This window comes from Sinocyclocheilus rhinocerous, unplaced genomic scaffold, assembly GCF_001515625.1.
Source record: "Sinocyclocheilus rhinocerous isolate Xijiao unplaced genomic scaffold, SAMN03320098_v1.1 scaffold2725, whole genome shotgun sequence".
NCBI classification, from domain to species: domain Eukaryota; kingdom Metazoa; phylum Chordata; class Actinopteri; order Cypriniformes; family Cyprinidae; genus Sinocyclocheilus; species Sinocyclocheilus rhinocerous.
In genome coordinates this window covers 611496-630759 of record NW_015635048.1, presented here as the reverse complement: position 1 = coordinate 630759, position 19264 = coordinate 611496, and the positions used below count along the sequence as shown (strand labels likewise).

The 19264-nt window shown below is 36.1% G+C and overlaps 1 protein-coding gene across 1 annotated transcript in view; it reads right to left on the bottom strand.

Moving 5' to 3' along the window:
- The window catches only part of LOC107746463 (protocadherin-15-like), an 81333-nt gene that overhangs the window by 47653 nt on the left and 14416 nt on the right, over positions 1–19264 (bottom strand). The window contains exons 3-4 of the mRNA XM_016560685.1: positions 5688–5702; positions 5275–5340 (exon numbers count right to left, since the gene is read on the bottom strand). Coding sequence (XP_016416171.1) covers positions 5275–5340; positions 5688–5702 — 81 coding nt within the window. The remainder of the gene's footprint in view (positions 1–5274; positions 5341–5687; positions 5703–19264) is intronic.

Sequence of the window (19264 nt, the reverse complement as noted above, 5' to 3'; positions counted from 1 at the left end):
ACCCAATTTGAAGCAAAAACAGAATGTTCTGACTAGCTTTGTGAAATTATACTACAAGCCTGAAAGAAGCAAAAAGTAGATGCTCTGAATGAGACGCAGATTAACTCTCTGACAGCAGGAGGCGCTTCTGGAATCGCGGTATACCTTGAAACCGGTAATCGGCCCATGCCTAAATATCAGTGTTGCAGAAGTGTTGCCACAAGCACTTGTTTACACTGAGCCTGGGTTGGAAGACCTCCTGAACAGTTGATGGTTGAGACAAACATGGTCAGCTCAGTAGGTCTCAGCCTCAAAGAAGGAAATGGATTCTGGTCCTGTTTAAACGTCAGTCAAATTAGTCGTCGCGCACATCCCTAGTCCTAACTCAAAGACGAGGACAAAACTAATAACTCAGATCAAATGTAGCCTACTAATTGACAGAGTTGGCTCAAGTACGAGCAAATCTAATCATCAAGCAGGGGTCACTTCGGTCAGTTTTGTGGCTCTAATTGGACGCAGAGAGGATGAACAGAGAGCATAAGGGACGTTTAACAAGAGCCAGAGGAGAGCACAGTCAGATGAAGATGATGAGTTGATGCAAGGCATGTCGAAAGTCAGGATATAAATGGATGCCCTTCCACCCTTTATCCTTGCAGTCAAACAACAGGTCAGCTTGCTCTCAAGAGTCCCCTAAAGCCTCCAACAAACCCACTTATACCCTAACACCAACATCCCAAACTATTTTAGACTATCTAGCCTAGGTCAATAGTCTTCACTTAAATGTAGCCATAATTACCTACCAATCCAAACTTTCCACCTTTGTCTTCTCCACTGTTGTGGACACTCAAAGGGAACTTTCAGTGCTAAACCGGGTTTGGCTTGGTCACCCATTGAGCCACCAACTTTATCGAGGTCTGACAGTTAATCTATCCTGCAACCCATGCGGTAACCTCCAATGTCCGCTCGATCAACATCAGGGTCCTCACCCCCGATACATAACATTCACTGTACAAAGAGGAGCACAAGAACGGTAATGAGGTGCTAATGTAATAATGATCATTGTGTAATGGTCTTCAGTGCCTTACAGGAGTAAACAATGCTGAGAGGCTCCTCGTGTAATTGTTTCTTTTTTTCAGCATTTAAAGTCTTTTCAGTATCATAACTCCAGCCATTTGAAGAAATTGCTGAATCAAGTGCTAAATGAAACCATCCTTGAGGTTGCAGGTTGATTTGTTTCCTACCACTGGAAAAGTCACTTATTCCATTTAAATGCATTACTCAGCAGTTACAGGGGCATAGCAGATTTTGCATATTTTGATCGAAACTGGTAGTATATGAGTAGTTTTATACACAATTCACAGATATGTCATTCATAAATGAATACCATCAAAGCAACAACCTGAGAGATGATTATTATAGTGCTTGAAATCTCACAGGCTAAAATGACTCATTCTTAGGTGTAATACATCTAAAATCAGTATTTAAAAGTCAAACTGACTAACACCCACACTAGTGATATTGAATTTGTAAATTTTTTTTTCCAAATTACTTTTTTTAAATATACATTAAAAATGCAATTCATACACACAATGACTTGAATACACCTCTTCTATGATAAGATATTTTCCTTTGAGGCCCTTTGAAGAAACTTGATTTAAAAGAAAAAAACAACAACTTTTGACTGCTAAATCAAATTCACCAACATGCAATAAATAAATAAAAGGTTAGTTCAGGTTGTAAAATGGCGTGACTCCCCATGAAATTAGAGAATTAATAATTCATGATGCTTGTAAAAACTGCTTTTTTATCATGTTTTTATATATTTAAGTCGTCTGAACAGCTATTTGGTCTCAGACCCTGCATAGCTCTTGTATTCTGGACAAAGTACAACGAAATGGAACAGAATGCAGGCTATACTCGCAAAGTGCATGTTTAAAAATGTACCTATTTTTAAAATGATAGACTCATGGAGATCCAACCCAATGGCCAACAACTAAAAAAATTGACATTAACCAAGAATAAAAAAAAAACTGAGAACATGCAGCCCTTCGACAGACAGAAATCAAAAGCATGCTTAAGTTGCTTCCTTTTTTAATTTATTCCCTTTAATGTACCACCATTACAGCCATCAGTTTAAAAACTCCAAAACTAGTCAACGTCAGCAATCATTTTGTCAGTTATTAAATGACTAATTTGCCATCTTGACCATCCTGAGTAAATGCTGTTTAATATTTTTACTCAGTACTTATCAATGTAATTATAATGTATTATACATGTATTGTAAAGTGCGACTAAGTGTACAAAAGGCAGAAAGAAGGAAAGCGAGAGAAAGATATGTCTCCTTAGAGCAAACATTATCACTATTTCCCTGTGACAACTTTGATTACAGTTTGAACTTTCCAAAGTTGACACATTTTTTAGCCAAAATGATGATCCTTTATGTGGCATAGCTTTCAAGGGGTTTTAAAAATAATGTGTGGATCTCAGAGACGGGAGGATAAAATGAGTGAAAATGGAGAAAAACAGCACATTATCTGTAATTTGAGGTAAAGGCAGCATCTCATTGCATACATTAAGGAGGATAATACTCTTGGATGAATATGATTACTCTTTAGTCTAATAATTGCATAGAGATTCACAGCTGTAGTAGAGAAATTTCAAGGTAAATTGCAAAAGAAGAGATTACTACAAATCCTGCCAATTTATAGAAGCACTGAAATAAGCCAAAGAGAAGTGATTTTCCTTAATTTGACCAAGCAAACACTTCTCAAATTTCTAGACAAACGCTCAACTATTTCATCCATTTCTGCAGTGATGTGGTATTGAAGACAAATAGAGAGAAGAGATGTGCTCATACTAAAATCAAATTGTACGCTGAGATAATCTCCAAACACTGAAAAATACAGACAGAAACTGTCAAATTTATAACACTTTCTGCACTACAAACATAGAAACTTAAAGAGCTCAAAAGGCTAGTACCACTTTGAATACCAAAATATAACTTTTAAATATGCTAAAGTATGGTATCATTACATGTTAAATCATAAAATCAAAATGCTCTTTTTTATCCAGATTTTTGGAATACTTTTTACAAGAAAATACTATTTCAGTTTTTCTACTTCAAAATTTAATGTTTAATTTAATGTGTTAATGGCTGTTTCTTTACAATTGTTTGTGAAATTTATTAGAAATTTATTAGCAAAAATTGTGCTTCCTGCTTAATTAAAATTACATTTGCAGAAGTGTTGACCCTCTTTCACACCTGTAAGATGTTCCAATTATGTTCAAAGGCAAATGCAGCTGTCAACTTTATCCTAAAGCCTTCTTATAGCACCACGGTATTTGAGCACACAGATGCAGAAAGCAGATGAAGAGAGGATGAAAAGACAGTACTTGAAAAGGCCCATCAAAGTAGCAGCGTACTGTACACCATCTGTGCATCTGCACCCTGGTGAGGTGCACCATGGGAGGTCTAAGGTAAGTGTGAAGAACAAAAATTGCTTTCATCAGTGCAACATACACATCGTTTTGTCCAAAAATGTTCTCCAATTGATTTGAGCAAATCTGTTCACATCCATCACTGTCAATTAGCACACAATGAAGGAAATCACACAGGAGAGCTGCGGCACTTTTGTACGCTGTATTTCAATCTGCCTCTTATTAACTAACTACCCACAGTCCAGTTTAACCACGTAATGACTGCTCTGAGACAGCAATTTACATATTCATGGTACAGTAAGTCATTTGTCATTGAGCACAAACACACCTCTTTTAAATGTAAATTAAGATCATTACCATAAAATGATGGCAAGAAAACGTATCTTTTTATCCTTGCATGGTCAATGCAACCTGAATCTCAAACAAATGACTCTTATGAACCAGTTCTTTTTAGAGGATCAAAAACTTACAGCACAACCAGTGTAGTCTGATTCTCTAACAAATGACCCATATGAACCAGTTCTTTTTGTGAATCAAAAAATATTTAAAGGGGTCATATGACGTTGCTAAAAAGAACATTATTTTGTGTATTTGGTGTAATGCAATGTGTTTATGCGGTGTACGGTTCATAAAACACATTCTTTTCCACATACTGTACATTATTGAGTGACATAGACATGTTTAAACGAGGTGTTTTAGGAGGGTGTGGACGAGTCTTAACTTTTATAAAGAATATCTCTTTGGGTTTGAGACTTTAGTCTTTGCAACTGTAGGGATCTTATCTATGTAGGAACAGCTTACATACACAATTGACCCTCTTGAGCAAGTCCTTTATCTCAAGACCAATCAGACCAATCAAGACTCAAACTCAGGAGTTACATTTCAGTCTGCTGAAGGCTTCACTGAACTCACTTAATCTATCAGAGCAGTTACTGAATCAATATCAAGTTTCTACCAGTGATGAAATATAATACAAGTCAAGTCGCCTTCATTTTTTGCATTTTTTTATACAATAGAGATTTTCAAAACAGCTTCACAATATTGAACAGGATCAAAAATCGATAATGCAAAATTAAAAAATGAGGCAAATCCAAAATTCTACTATAAAGCAGCTGTAGCAAGACAATAATGTCATTATTCAGCATCAGTCAGTTTAATGTTGGTTCAGTTCAGTTCAGTAACTGTGTAAAGTTCATTCATTTTGAAAGAACTTCAAATGAGCAATAAGCAAAAGACAATAGAATCATTAATCAGCTTGAGTCAATTCACTGTTGATACATTTTAGTTGCAACAATGGCCATGTCGCAAAATTCATTAATTATGAACTAATTAAATTCAGTCGACAATCATGTCATTATTCAGATCAGTTCAGTTCAGCTTGTTCTTAACAAAACTTGAACTCTATATACTCAAATGAATCTTAATTGAATCAAACAAAATCAGAATCAAATCAAATTGTGAGCTTGTGAACAAGAATCCTCACAACTAAGCACTCTAAGCAACTAGCAACATACCTGCAAAATTGGTAACTGCAAAACGCAAATTGCATTCAGCATGCATTTTATGGACACATTTGTGCCGTTACTTTTTTACCGTAATTCCTTTAGTGAATCAGCACCAAAATAGCAAAAACTGTGCCAGTAAATGTTGCACTAAGCAAGCACAATTCATTTTTAGCAAACTGTCCACCTCATATTTTTAAAGTTAATCTAAGCTAAACCAAAACAAAGCAGACTTGAATTTAATGATTAAACTCAAGTGCTGTTCTGAATTCTGACCATATTCTTTCAAAAGACTCTCCCTCATTTTAGTTTAATGAAATGTGGATAAAAAAAGAAACCAACAATATAGACCTACCATTTGGACTCTCCTCATCTATGGCTACAATGGTTGCAGGCGGGCCTGTTCTGGAGAGCTTGCACTCTGAAAAGCAAGGACACAGAATGTAAGGAAAAAAGGAACAGAAAAAAAAGAGACATGAGAATTTCATCAAGTCTAGACTGCAACGTAACTCATACTAAACAAGACATTTCAATTTCAGCTCACATTAAGTCACACAACCTGCACATAAAAAAAGGATCTACGAGTACTGTAACCTATCCACTGCTGGCACCGAGGGGCCACAAGTCAAAGATAGATTTACAAAATGACTTCTTTATGTGTACAGAGAGAGCTGTTACCACTGGGGTTGCGAAGGGTTAATAGAGTTGTGCTCTCATGCCCGATGAGAGAACAAAAGAGAAACAGAAAGATAATATACATCGTCTTACCCTCATACTGCCAGTCTGGAGTCATAGATAGTGTCATCGGCAGAGAGCAGGAGAACGATGGAGTGACAGAGAGGTGGGGAGAGACAGAAGAAAATAGAAGCACAAAATCAAATTTTCCTCCGATGCTTGTGAGATAAGACAGAGGAAATAACCAAACAGAAATAGACATATACATGGAAAAATTCAGAAGACAAGCAGTGTTACTAGCAAGTGGTGTTCACTCGAGTACATTTATTTTCTGGTGGTTCTCAAGATGACCGTGAATTTGCAAAAGTAGGAAATGTTGCTGGAAGAACATTCCTGTCAAACAAATATAGTTTTAAGTCTACCTTTAACCATTAACTACCATTAAAATCAAATGGAAATTATGAGGTAATAAAAAACCCTAACTTAACACTGAAAACTGACTGGTTGAAAGAAATGATGTTGAAAATGAACACCAATGAGGACATTGCTTCAGGCAAAATCAAAGCAAGCAGACCACAAGTGGTTTTGGATAACATTCCTGTCAAACATATACAAACCTAAACTCACTCCTAAAAAATAACAACCCCTAAAATCAACATAGGCTCTTTGGAAAAACATACCTCTACCTACATTTTTGCAAAAACTTGCCAATGCATATAATTCACTGCAGTTTCCAGTTGAAATTAACACTAGTGACAGTAAAACACCAACAACTTGTTTTCCACTTCACACAAATTATGATTACGGTGCATAATATCAATTAATCAAGACTTTTTTTCAAACATTTCAATCCCGATCTCCACTGGTTCTACATTATTTAATTACAATACCAACTAAAATGTTGATCCATGAATGTCCTACTTGGCAAAATCATAGTTACAAAGTACAATAGCTGGAAATCAAAGTGATTTTGCCAATTAGGACAAAATGTACCTAGATCTGTATCTCTTTTTGTCCTGGTAGAGCACTCCTGTCAATTAAAAATATCCTTAAATCATACATGTCGTCACTAAACCTAAAAAGTCTACAAATTTGATGGATATTATGATAATTTTGGAATCCCAACCCCAGCCCTAAACTCTGGTTGACAAGAACCCCAACCATACACTGTAAAAAAAAATCTGTAAAATTTACAGTAAAAAAATGGCAGCTGTGGTTACCGGAATTTTACCGTAAAAAATACGGTAGCAACGTTTTAGGTTATACGGATTTAACTTAAATTTACAGTTAAATACTGTAATTTCATTAACTGATATAATGTTAATATACCAACCTATTGAAGTACTGAAATCTGTTTTGTACCTTTGTAATACACGTGCACAGTGTCATTCACACAAACACTAAACACCATCACGGTAACACACATGAAACTGAAATAATGCAATAAACAATCATTTAACAAAATTAGGTGTAACATACAACGGGAATGTCAGTTTACGGTTATTCACTGTAAATTATACGGTCTTTTTCACTTCCAAAAACGGTATACTACCGTAAAATTACATGTAATGTCCAATACAGTTTTTCACCGTATATAGTAGGGGAATTTGCCGTTAATCATTTAACAAGTATTTACTGTAGCATTTTTACAGTCTTTTACCGTTAAATTCACGGTCATTTTTTGCAGTGTACCCTTAACCATTTCAGTCTACAAGCACAGGGACAATAACAACGTTCTTCAAACCCTGATGAAAATCAGCTGGATAAAAAATATACTCCTATCCCAACCCCCAACCTTAACCATTAACTCAAAAATCAACTGACAGATTGATGAGAATTCTTCACACCCCAACCCCCAATTGGTTAAGGTAATTTTGTTTCAGGACCGACACGGATAATGATTGTAAACAAGTCCCATTTGTTAAAACCAATGTAAGTAGATCGCAAAACAGTTTGAGTCTGATGCAATTTCTACATCAGCAGAACAACAAAGACATGATTGACACAGAGCCATGGCCTTGCCATTAGCAAATGTTCTACAGACATGTTGCATCTTGATACTACATGAAAAACCATACTTTGACATTTCACTGTCAAAAGAAACTACAAAAAAAATTATATAAAACAAGAAAAAACTGACTGCTTTTTAACCCTCTGGGGTCGAGGGTGTTTTGGGGCCCTGGTGACATCGCTGATTACTTTGTCACATAATATTTGTTTTCGTCATGACTTAGTTCGTTTAAAAGTAGACATGTTAAGCTTTCTATAGATATGTCTCTCATGTGTGTGTGTCAAATATTCGCTGAGTTTCAGTTCATTTTAGTGACGCGTTTCAAACAGATATGCGCGGAGAATGAGACGGCTAAAAGCACACCCTGTATATTTTCTTTATTTTGCAAAAGCACAATGTTTTGTTGATATTGTGAGTGTACACAAATAAAAGTAGACCCTTTACAGATTCGAATGGTGTATTACTCTTATGTGTACAAACAAAAATGAACGAGCATTTAAAGTTCTTTTTGCTCTTATCAGTAAAACATGCACGTGGTGGCGCCGGCGCCACCGTCGACCCCAGGAGGTTTTAACAGAGAAAGCAACCAGATTTTTAGAAGGTATCTACCATATTCAAAACTTCTAATCGTCTGAGTTTCCCTTTGCACCCAATGTTAAACGTAATCGAACTAATTTTGCTTTTAGCTTCAATGTTGACCTGCATTTTGCTTATATCCTGTGTGCTGTATTTTACCCCAGCGTTGCAGGAACCTACTATCCGCTCTCTTGATTTACAGTGGCAAGCAATGAGACAGTGCTATGCTGCAGTCCTTGAGTGACTGATTTGATTAACATGCTCCTTCACAGTAGGCAAGACGAGATCTACGACTGCCAGTGGTTGCTGTTGTTAGCAGGAGGAATCCGGTCTCAACCCGCTGGCTTTTCTCCTCCCTGCGCACCTTTATCCAAAAATTAATGGCAAGTTATGAGAAGACGACAGCAGAATATAAATCACACAAAATCGACACCATGAATTCTGCAACACAGATCAGTGAATGAATCATTGGATCATTATGAACAAAATGGGCTTTCTTTGAGGGCGCTATACAAAGCGAGGGTAATTAATTGTCCCGTTCCGCAAAGGTTAATAGTCTGAAGTGCAAATTAAGGTCAAGTCTACAGTAAAAGTTCTCAGGATTGGTTTTCTATGTTATGACGACGGCCGTTTGCATCTGTGCTTGCGTCTCCAAGGCCTGTCTCTGGCCTGCCGCTCATGAATTAGAGATTGATATAATTTGTGTGGCTTTACGTAACATCAGAAGTGCTGACACATTAAACCGAGGCAAGTCGGGCTCTCTTAGCAACTGGGCTTATGATGGTGAGCAGGGTTTCAAAGGAAAGACCAAATATCTGGTGTCGCCATTAAAGATTCATGGCTGTGGGGCCCCTTTTATACTAAGCAAAGGAAAACCATGACTCAGGCAGAGACGGAGTTATTACCACTGATGAACTTGGAACAAATGGTTTTCCAAATAGCACCCTAGACCACAAAAAAAGGGTAATAAGCTTTAATTTTCTTAGTTTCTTTTAACCTAGAGGTGACCTAAATTTCTCTCAGCTTCAGCAGAGGTGAGAACTCTACCACAGCATAGAGATTCTGTAGTCTCTGAAGTTAGAAAACAATTATGACTTTCTTAAAGGCATAGTTCTCCCAGAAGTTAAAATTGTGATAATTTACTCAACAAAATACGAATTTGGAACTATATGAACCTATAAAAAACTATATAGAAAACTTAAATACTTAAATTTATTACTATAAAATTACTAATACTTAAACTAAAATTAAAAGAAAAATGGAAAATAGAAAAAAAATATATTAAATACTAATAAAAAATAATACACTGATGATACTAAAATGACACTGGTCCATACAACTTGTGCACTATATTCCATGTTTCTGAAATAATCATTCCCATTATTTTAAGTCTCTGCTTTGTTTGAGTAACAAACCAAATTTTTGTCATCATTAAATTAATATTTTGTCATTTTTGGAGTTTAGTTCCCCCATTTCTACCTTCAGTGTAGAAATGAGAAAAATTAAATGAGAAATGAGAAAGAAAAAGAGAAGTGTGACCATTCTGTATAATATCTTCTTGTGTTCCACACAAAACGTAAGTCATGCTGGATTCATATAAGGGTGATTATATGAAGGAAAAAAGAAGTGTTCTTTAAAAGTATGGTACCAGATTTCACAGCAAAATCAAGGGTGTAAAAGTGAGACTCTGGGGGTCGGTCTTACGAATGCCTTAGATAAGATAACACACCTCTGAAAGCTTGGAGAGGAGCCAATGAGAGTAATCACAGAAGAAATCAATACTCAGCAACAAGCAAGCACACAGGAAGGAAACAGATCTCTGAAGAGCCACAAATCCAGAACGTGAACATTTAAAAAATGTTGGTTGTCCACTAAGGTTTATCGTAATTTTTCGGTATGTTGTTTTTTTATATTTGTGACACAAAGATTATCAACCTCTGAATTGTTCTCTAAAGATTGCCTGAATGCCTGGGGACTAAGTAATATTTTCATTTAAATACTTTTTTTATTTTTATTTTTTTTATTTTAGTTTTTGCTTTAATCAGTACAAACAGACGCAGAATCTACCTCAATATCTAAACTAAACACTATATTTGCAATTTCTCCCTTCTGCTGTATAAAATGCAAAAAACCATTATTACATAAACACATGCACAAAGCCTAAGTTCATAATAGCTTCCATGAAGTATCTGAGACTACTCTGATCTGACGGCTTTGTAAAAATGACTTAAGATGTGATTACAGAAGTTAACAACTCATTGCTGATTGAATCATCTCACTGATGATCATACATGTTACATGACACCCACTGGGTGGAATAGTTTTTAATGACGCGGATGGTTTTCTTTAAAGAAACATCCTAGAGAAGCTAACATGATACTGTAATTACTGTACATAGCTCAGACAGCATGCACTGCAACTGTTTGATTTTAACAAAAATGAATGACAATTTTCCTTTTTCGGAAAAGGTTATAGACTGCAAACAAGAAACACTTAAAATTTAAAACACTTTACATTTCATATCCAGTAGTGTTCCTTTTAAAATTTGTTCTGACCACATGGCCAGGTTTAATGTTAATCAAAGGATTTTGCTGCATAAGGAAAGTGCCTATTATTCATTATTTTTATGCCGGATGCCATATAGATGTAAAAAGTAATTACACATGTATGCCTGCTCTTGAATCATTTAAATACTTTTGAAAATTACACGCGTGTACCTACTGGTATGACTGTAGCCTGTCTGAATAAGTGATTATGGATAATTCATCTGTAGTGTATGAAGATGAATAATCCCTTCATCTTGTATGGGTTGTGAATGTTGCACAGTAGGTAGTATGGAATATTATTTTAAGATATTTTTATGGAATTTATGGCTCTATATATAGTGCAGCAATAAATCTATTTTAAACCTAAACATAATAACTATGTATATCTCAAGATTATGGAAGTCAATAGATTATGGTAATGGAAGATTATGGAAAACAGAAGATAATCGAACAGTATATGTTAGGTATTCTCAAATTCATCTCCCCATAACAATTTGGACATCTTTTGAGAATTAATTAATTAAGTAAGCGTTGTGACGTGACAAACCAGAACACTTTATAATATATTATAATATAACCTTTAATATCAGTAAATCTGTCTGCGGCCCAATAATTCATAACGTGAGTGGTCTAGTTTAGTTATGCCGCAATATTTAGCTTCCTTGGGCTGAAAAACGTACAGTTTAGCCTATTTAAATTACATTTAAGTGGTTGTGTAATCAGATTATTTTACAAAATGTTTCACAATTCATATTCACTTTATAATAATTGTAAAGCAAAACATTAGGATATGCAAATACTGTCATCAGTGATGTGTGCATAGTGACAGACCGCTTGCGGCATTTGTGAAACTTGTTTACATTTGTGTGTGTTCCATTCAACAGCAAAAATGTAAGAAAATAGCACCCAAATGTCAAAAGCTTGACAGCAAAGCAGACAATTTAACAAAGAAATTGACTGATTCCTAAATCATTGCATCCAATTATGAGAGACGAGAGATCACTGTTCTAGACTATTCAAGCAAATATATTGTTTATTCTCCAATTCAGACAGACAGACAGACATAGATGGACAGATAGACAGACAGACAGACATATAGACAGACAGACGGACGGACGGATGGATGGATAGATAGATAGACACATATAATTATAGAAAAAATTATAGAACAATAGTTAGATAGAAAGATAGACAGAACAACATAACGGTAGATAGATAGATAGATAGATAGATAGACACATATAATTATAGAAAGAATGATAGAACAATAGTTAGAAAGATAGACAGAACAACATAACGGTAGATAGATAGATAGATAGATACATATAATTATAGAAAGAATGATAGAACAATAGTTAGATAGAAAGAATGATAGAACAATAGTTAGAAAGAATGATAGAACAATAGTTAGAAGGATAGACAGAACAACATAACGATAGATAGATAGATAGATAGATAGATAGATACATGTGTGGAATTTAAGTGTTTTGATTTTGTGAAAATTATGCAGGTACAGATTCATATGGGTCTGCTAATAATCAAGGAAAACACACACACACACACACAAACTTGGTTGCACAAAAACATAATTGTAATTTTTCTGTTTTCAGTTCTGTGGCATGTTTATTTCCCAGTACTCAGAACTGGTGATACAAAAAAAAAAGAAAAAAGTCATTTGACGTCATCGACAGATATACTGCGTGAATGCAAATAAGTGCATTTCCAAAAATAAACAATTGACATCAGATCCGAATGAACATCAGCTCAGCACAAGCTAGTCTTCGGCATCTGATACAATCTTGACAGATTTCGGGTATCAGGACATGGCTTTGCAAAACACAGAGGCTATTTTGAAAAGCCAATAACAACAAAAATATAACTTGTTGTCATCCAGATATCAAATCTCATCACCAAATCCAAAGCTACTTGATGAAAAGTTCCATTGCAGAGTGAAAAAGAAACAACCATACAGAAAGAGAGAGGGAGACATGTACTTTCAAGCTTTTTGACTTGTACTACATCAAAACCCTCAACACTGGAGTCGATCATTGCACTGCCATGCTCGCCGACTATCATTATGAATGGTCTTTGTTCTTCCGAACTGAAAGAGTCTTTGGAGACACGAATGTAATTTCATCCTCTGTTGTCAGGATGGAAGCATATCTCTCCCCTGTGTTCCTTAATATAAAGGTCTTCCTCTGGACAATCAATGAGAGATGCTTCAGCGCTACGCCGTGAGAATGCAATGGATTGACGGCAGACGCAATATGTCAAGGGGCGAGTTCTATAAATGTGTTTCCTTCGAAATTACTTTTTGGTTTCGAGAAATTAGACAACGTTGAGTGCAGCCTTACAAACAGTGCACAATAAAGCTACGGGCCTCCAATAAGCTAATGGTCTAGAACGGCGCTCTCTAGTTGAACCCTAATCTCTGAGAGTAACTGAAACAACACCTGCTTGACTGTGTAAAGGCTTCCCAGAGCCACAATTTCACAAAGAGGGGCTGAACATATGCTGCCTTCAAATCACGTCAGAATAATCGTATTTATGAGATGAGTGCACATGAGTGCCACCAATGTCAAAATTACCACAAGGGAACCTTTCTGGAAGTCAGGTATTCAGAATTGGTGGGTTTAATGGTGGAAGCACTTTTTTGTTGTTGGACAGACGGATAAATAGATTTATGAGAGAAAAACAGAGAGAACAGACAGAATTGTATAGATAGACAGACACAGTATGAGAGAACAATAGATAGATACAGACAGATGGATGGATGGATGAGACAGACAGAGACTGACAGATAAAACGACACACCGATGTATGGACAGACAGACAGAAAGACAGACAGACACATATAATTATAGAAAGAATGATAGAACAATAGTTAGAAAGAATGATAGAACAATAGTTAGAAGGATAGACAGAACAACATAACGATAGATAGATAGATAGATAGATAGATAGATAGATAGACAGATAGATAGACACATATAATTATAGAAATAATGAGAGAACAATAGTTAGATAGAAAGATAGACAGAACAACATAACGGTAGATAGAATGAGATAACGATAGATAGATAGATAGATAGATAGACACATATAATTATAGAAAGAATGATAGAACAATAGTTAGATAGAAAGATAGACAGAACAACATAACGGTAGATAGATTTCTGAAGAAACTCCAGAACAATAAAAGGACAGTGCGATGTGGGAATGACATCCACGTCAACACAGTGCAGCACATGGCTGCTTGTCCAGCGGGACACATCCATCACAGCTAAGGTCAAAGATCTGAACTTCTACCTTCTGAGTGGGATGGATGTCCCCACCGGGAGCCATTCACTACTGTCTGCTGATCGGCCCTTTTCACGTCTCCTGTACATCAATCTGCCCTTGTGCTTAAGTCACAGTGCTCGGCAGAAAATAATTGTGATTATAAGATAAGCACCAACCCACTACATTGCGAGTAAATCACTCGCATATGCGACTAAATCTTCACTCTGGCGACTAAATGATGTCTAATGTGTCATTTTGCAAACAATCTAGGAATTATGCAAATTGAGTGTGGTGTTTGGATAATTGTGCTTATATTGTGAACAAAAGAACCCGGTTTTCAAAATTGTGTGTAAACAATTGAAAAAAACTGTAATTCTAATTACATTTAAGGGGGTCTGAATACTTTCCGTACCCACTGTATGTATGTTTGTATGTGTGTGTGTGTGTGTGTGTGTGTATATGTGTATGTATATATTTATCAGTCTGGCGAGTAAACAAAAAAATGTACTAGCCAATGGCGATTAAATTGCCAAGGTGTTCGTAGAGGGCTGAGCACGCTCATCAAAAACTTCCAATCAATTTAATTTGTTTTGAATGAGAAAGTACAAAAGTTTGAATAAGTGTTTTCTAATTTTAACTGAAACCATTCTGGGTTTTACTGCATTCCAGGACGCAGTGATTGGAAGGACGATATGGAGAGCACTGCAGTGATGGCACACATACAATGATGGACTGGTTTTTGCTCATTACATATCCCATAACTTTAAACCACAAGCCAAATTTACTTTATATTACTTTTAAGTCTTTATATGAAGACTGACCTCTTTTGCATTGAAAAATCTCTCAACTCCAATGGGTCTGCAGCATATTATGCATGCTGTCCACCAACGTTTACCATCCAACCTGGCAGAACTGGAGAGGATCTGCAAGGAGGAATGGCGGAGGATCCCCAAATCCAGGTGTGAAAGACTTGTTGCATCTTTCCCAAAAAGACTCATGGGTGTATTAGATCAAAAGGGTGCTTCTACTAAATACTGAGCAAGGGGTCTGAATACTTAGGACCATGTGATATTTCTGTTTTTCTTTTTTAATAAATCTGCAAAAATGTCAACAATTCTGTGTTTTTCTGTCAATATGGGGTGCTGTGTGTACATTAATGAGGAAAAAAAATTAACTTAAATGATTTTAGCAAATGGCTGCAATATAACAAAGAGTGAAAAATTTAAGGGGGTCTGAATACTTTCCGTACCCACTGTATGTATGTTTGTATGTGTGTGTGTGTGTGTGTGTGTGTATATGTGTATGTATATATTTATCAGTCTGGCGAGTAAACAAAAAAATGTACTAGCCAATGGCGATTAAATTGCCAAGGTGTTCGTAGAGGGCTGAGCACGCTCATCAAAAACTTCCAATCAATTTAATTTGTTTTGAATGAGAAAGTACAAAAGTTTGAATAAGTGTTTTCTAATTTTAACTGAAACCATTCTGGGTTTTACTGCATTCCAGGACGCAGTGATTGGAAGGACGATATGGAGAGCACTGCAGTGATGGCACACATACAATGATGGACTGGTTTTTGCTCATTACATATCCCATAACTTTAAACCACAAGCCAAATTTACTTTATATTACTTTTAAGTCTTTATATGAAGACTGACCTCTTTTGCATTGAAAAATCTCTCAACTCCAATGGGTCTGCAGCATATTATGCATTATGAACAGCTCTGACCTGATACAATATAAGCATGTTGACTCACATCGTGTGGCGTCCCTGAAGGGAAACATTATTGAAATTCTAATGACCACTGAAATGTTTAGCGATGAAGCATGTCTGAGCTGCGAATTCGTATAGCCTGATGAAAAATGGATGAGATTATATTTCTTGGAATGAATCTTGGCCTTGTTCTTAGTTAGCATTCAGTCGACACCATCCGTAAGCTGACCTACTCTGGCTGAACCGTGTCCCTGAACAGAGCGGGCACATCTGAATCTTCAGGGGCGAGAGAGAGCAAGCACTTGGGAAGCTGGACTGTCGAACTCTAGTGGTCATGGTTCAAATGAGAATAGAGTGTACGAGGCCAACTCCACTATCAACTTTAGCCTGTTAGCCACACTGCAATATGGGAAGTGTCAGCTGTTCAGTTCAAGTCCTCAGGGGTAAGAATCCACCAGAGAACGTGCAAAATCTAAACATAGTGGACCAAAAGGTCAAAGTTGAGCTGCTTAGCATGGTGCTGTTAGCAGCTGCAAATAACCTGCTCTAAAAAGCATTTTTCTCAATGGAAAATTAGGCATTTATTTTAAATAATATGCCAGCCGAGCTACTGCCATCGAGATGAATGGGAATGCTTAGAGATAGCTCTCTCTAGACCTCCTTGTAATGGACAGGAACCTCAGGAGAGTGAAAGATCGTTTGAGAGATAAAGTCAGGAAAAAGTATAGTCTGCTCTCAGGATAACAGCATGACAGTAAATGATCCTCACTGTTGGTTTTGCCTGATTCTAAAGATGCTGTCAAGCTGAATGAGTTCTGCTATCTATTGGAATCTACTGTATATTTACTACTGTATATTTATACTGTATTGCATTCATCCCACTTCATATTAGTTCCATCACAAACGTTTTGCAAGTGAATGCAAAGTTTGTTGGGGGAATGCAAAATTTCGAGAGAATGCAAAAGCTTTAAAATATTTTTTTCTCTCCCATCTCATTTTACTTTTATCACCATGTAGCCTTAGGGGCTTTGTATATTTCAAAGCAATTTATACAATGCAATTAACCTCAAGCATTCAAAACATGGGTTTAACTACCACACTGCTCCATATCTCACCTTGAACTATTGCCATATTTGCCGAGACTGAATTAGTGTATCTAAATACGAATGCAAGAGGTAAATATCTCTACAATTTCCTTTAAAAGATCAATTTACAATTGGAACCAATAAATCAATATTCAGTCTGGAATATCCTTTATCTTCATTAAACCTGGAGGTCAAATGCAAATTGTCTTCAACCCAGATATACTCACTGTAGGGTAAATGTATGGCTTAGTGATGTTGAAGTATTACACTGTACAGCCAATTCCAGCTCGAGTTTGGCTACTCCTGTCATTTTGGTGAGGACAAAGAGTAGATCATTTCTACACTTTGGGCACAAAAAGAAAAGGGCCAAAAAGGGCCCTTTGGCAAAGTTGGCAGCCCATAATTCTCCAGAATGTCACTGCTTGCTGCAGCATTAAGATTTCAAACATTGTACAGCTTCCAAAACCATTAAGGGAGGAGTCCATCTACTTTTGGCAATATATTTTAGTTATACAGGCTAACAAGCTTCTGATAAATAAACACCAAAAGAACCATAAACATAGTCTGTAACACTTCATGTTTCTGAAGTCAAAATTTACTGGTGATCTTCCCTTACAGTGAGATCTTAACTTAAGAACTACAGAGACTGTACAATTAAGTCAGAATCAGGAACAAATCAGTTCAATATGAAAATGAATCATTCAAACGATTCATTGACAACCAGCTCAAAAGAATGATTCATTTAGCAGTTCTGGAGGCGACAGCTCATTGGAGAGGAAGATATTGGTCCCAAAAATGTTGGTCTATTTTCCATACAAGGCATTTTTATGACTTAAAGAAAAAATGTTAATATAGCTCACACATGATTTATGCTAGTTTTATGTTACCTTATGGTGCCCATCTGTCATTTTTGGGGCTTGATGGCAATGGTAACTATAAACTACTGTTGTGAGAAAAATAGTTCTCCCTAAAAAATCATATTTTATGTTCTATATAAAATAAATAAATAAAATAACGCTATGTAATAGATAATAGATAAGAGGAAAAATATTTATGTACCCAAAAAATGACATACATAGAGTGTGTTCAAGAGAAATAAAAGAAAGTTTACTGAATTGAAGACTGAATGAAAAAGCAGTTTCCAACTCTTTGCAGGTGAAGGATCAATATATAGAATTTCTCCACTTTCATATCAGTGTGTTACATTGATAAAACACTAGGAAGCGCAAATCTAAGCAACACAAAGGAAATACAGTAAATTCCAGTGGTGTCCAATGTGAAAGGATATGCGTCATCATAGATTGAGTGAGAAGAGGGTCTACTGTGCAAATTTCCTACATGAAATTAGAATCTATCATACTGCCATGCCAAGTCATTATGGTTTCTGTAGTGGTGAACATTTAGCAATGCATATGATACAGTGACGCAAAAAAATCGAACAGTGTGTAACATTGTAACAGCTGATGCCTGTGTTATGTTCACATATAAGGATGTAATTTTGGTTTGAACATTGAACATTGTAATTAAACAATATAGCATTTGTTATGAAGAAACAACCGCCTGCACATTTAGAACCAATAGCTACAACATGCCACAGTAGTAATAAAAATCTATAGGGAAAAATCTATTCCCTTAACAGATTATCTAATATAAATTCTACAAGTTAGAAACAGTTTTACACAATAAATAAGCCTACAATAAAACGTGATAAATTCTAGTAAAGGTGGTCATGAGTAGGCCTAGTTTAAAAAGATTTTAATATATGTTAGTGCTGGTTTTCTCCTCTTTCCATTAGTCTTTTTAGTTTATTTGCCTTTTCTTAGCTACTGTTCGACTTTTCCCATAGCATTTTAAAGTGGCTGTTTCTCTAAATAATTTAAATAGATCTCATATTTGACCATCAGCTTTGCGATAGGAGAGGCTCGAGCAAATCTTATCACACTTCTCGAGCGCACTGGTGAACGCACGCAGAGTATACGGTGATTCGCACGCCGCTCATGAACTGCGCTACAGTCATATTGTGCTGACAAACTGCTCCGTTCGGTTCGTAAGTAAAGTTAGCGCTTATAAAATTGCTGAAGGCGCGATTCAAATAATTAATTAATAGCCTGATTCGAGGTTTCCATTAACCATGGCATAAATATTGGAGGCCCCCCCCACACACACACACACACACACACACAAACTACGCCCCTGTTCACATACATTGACTGTTACAATGATACACACAGTATGTTTTTTTTAGCATGTTTCTTAAATTTTGGACACTTTTGTATATCATTGGTTACGGTGACGCATTGCTGCCGCACACATATTATTTTATCCACTCAATTATGTCGTAATAACCAGATGTTATGTCTTTTTAATGACATCTTTTCTCGTTTTAACGGCATCTTTTCTCATTAAAACGACATCTTTTCTCGTTAAAACGACATCTTTTCTCGTTAAAACGACAT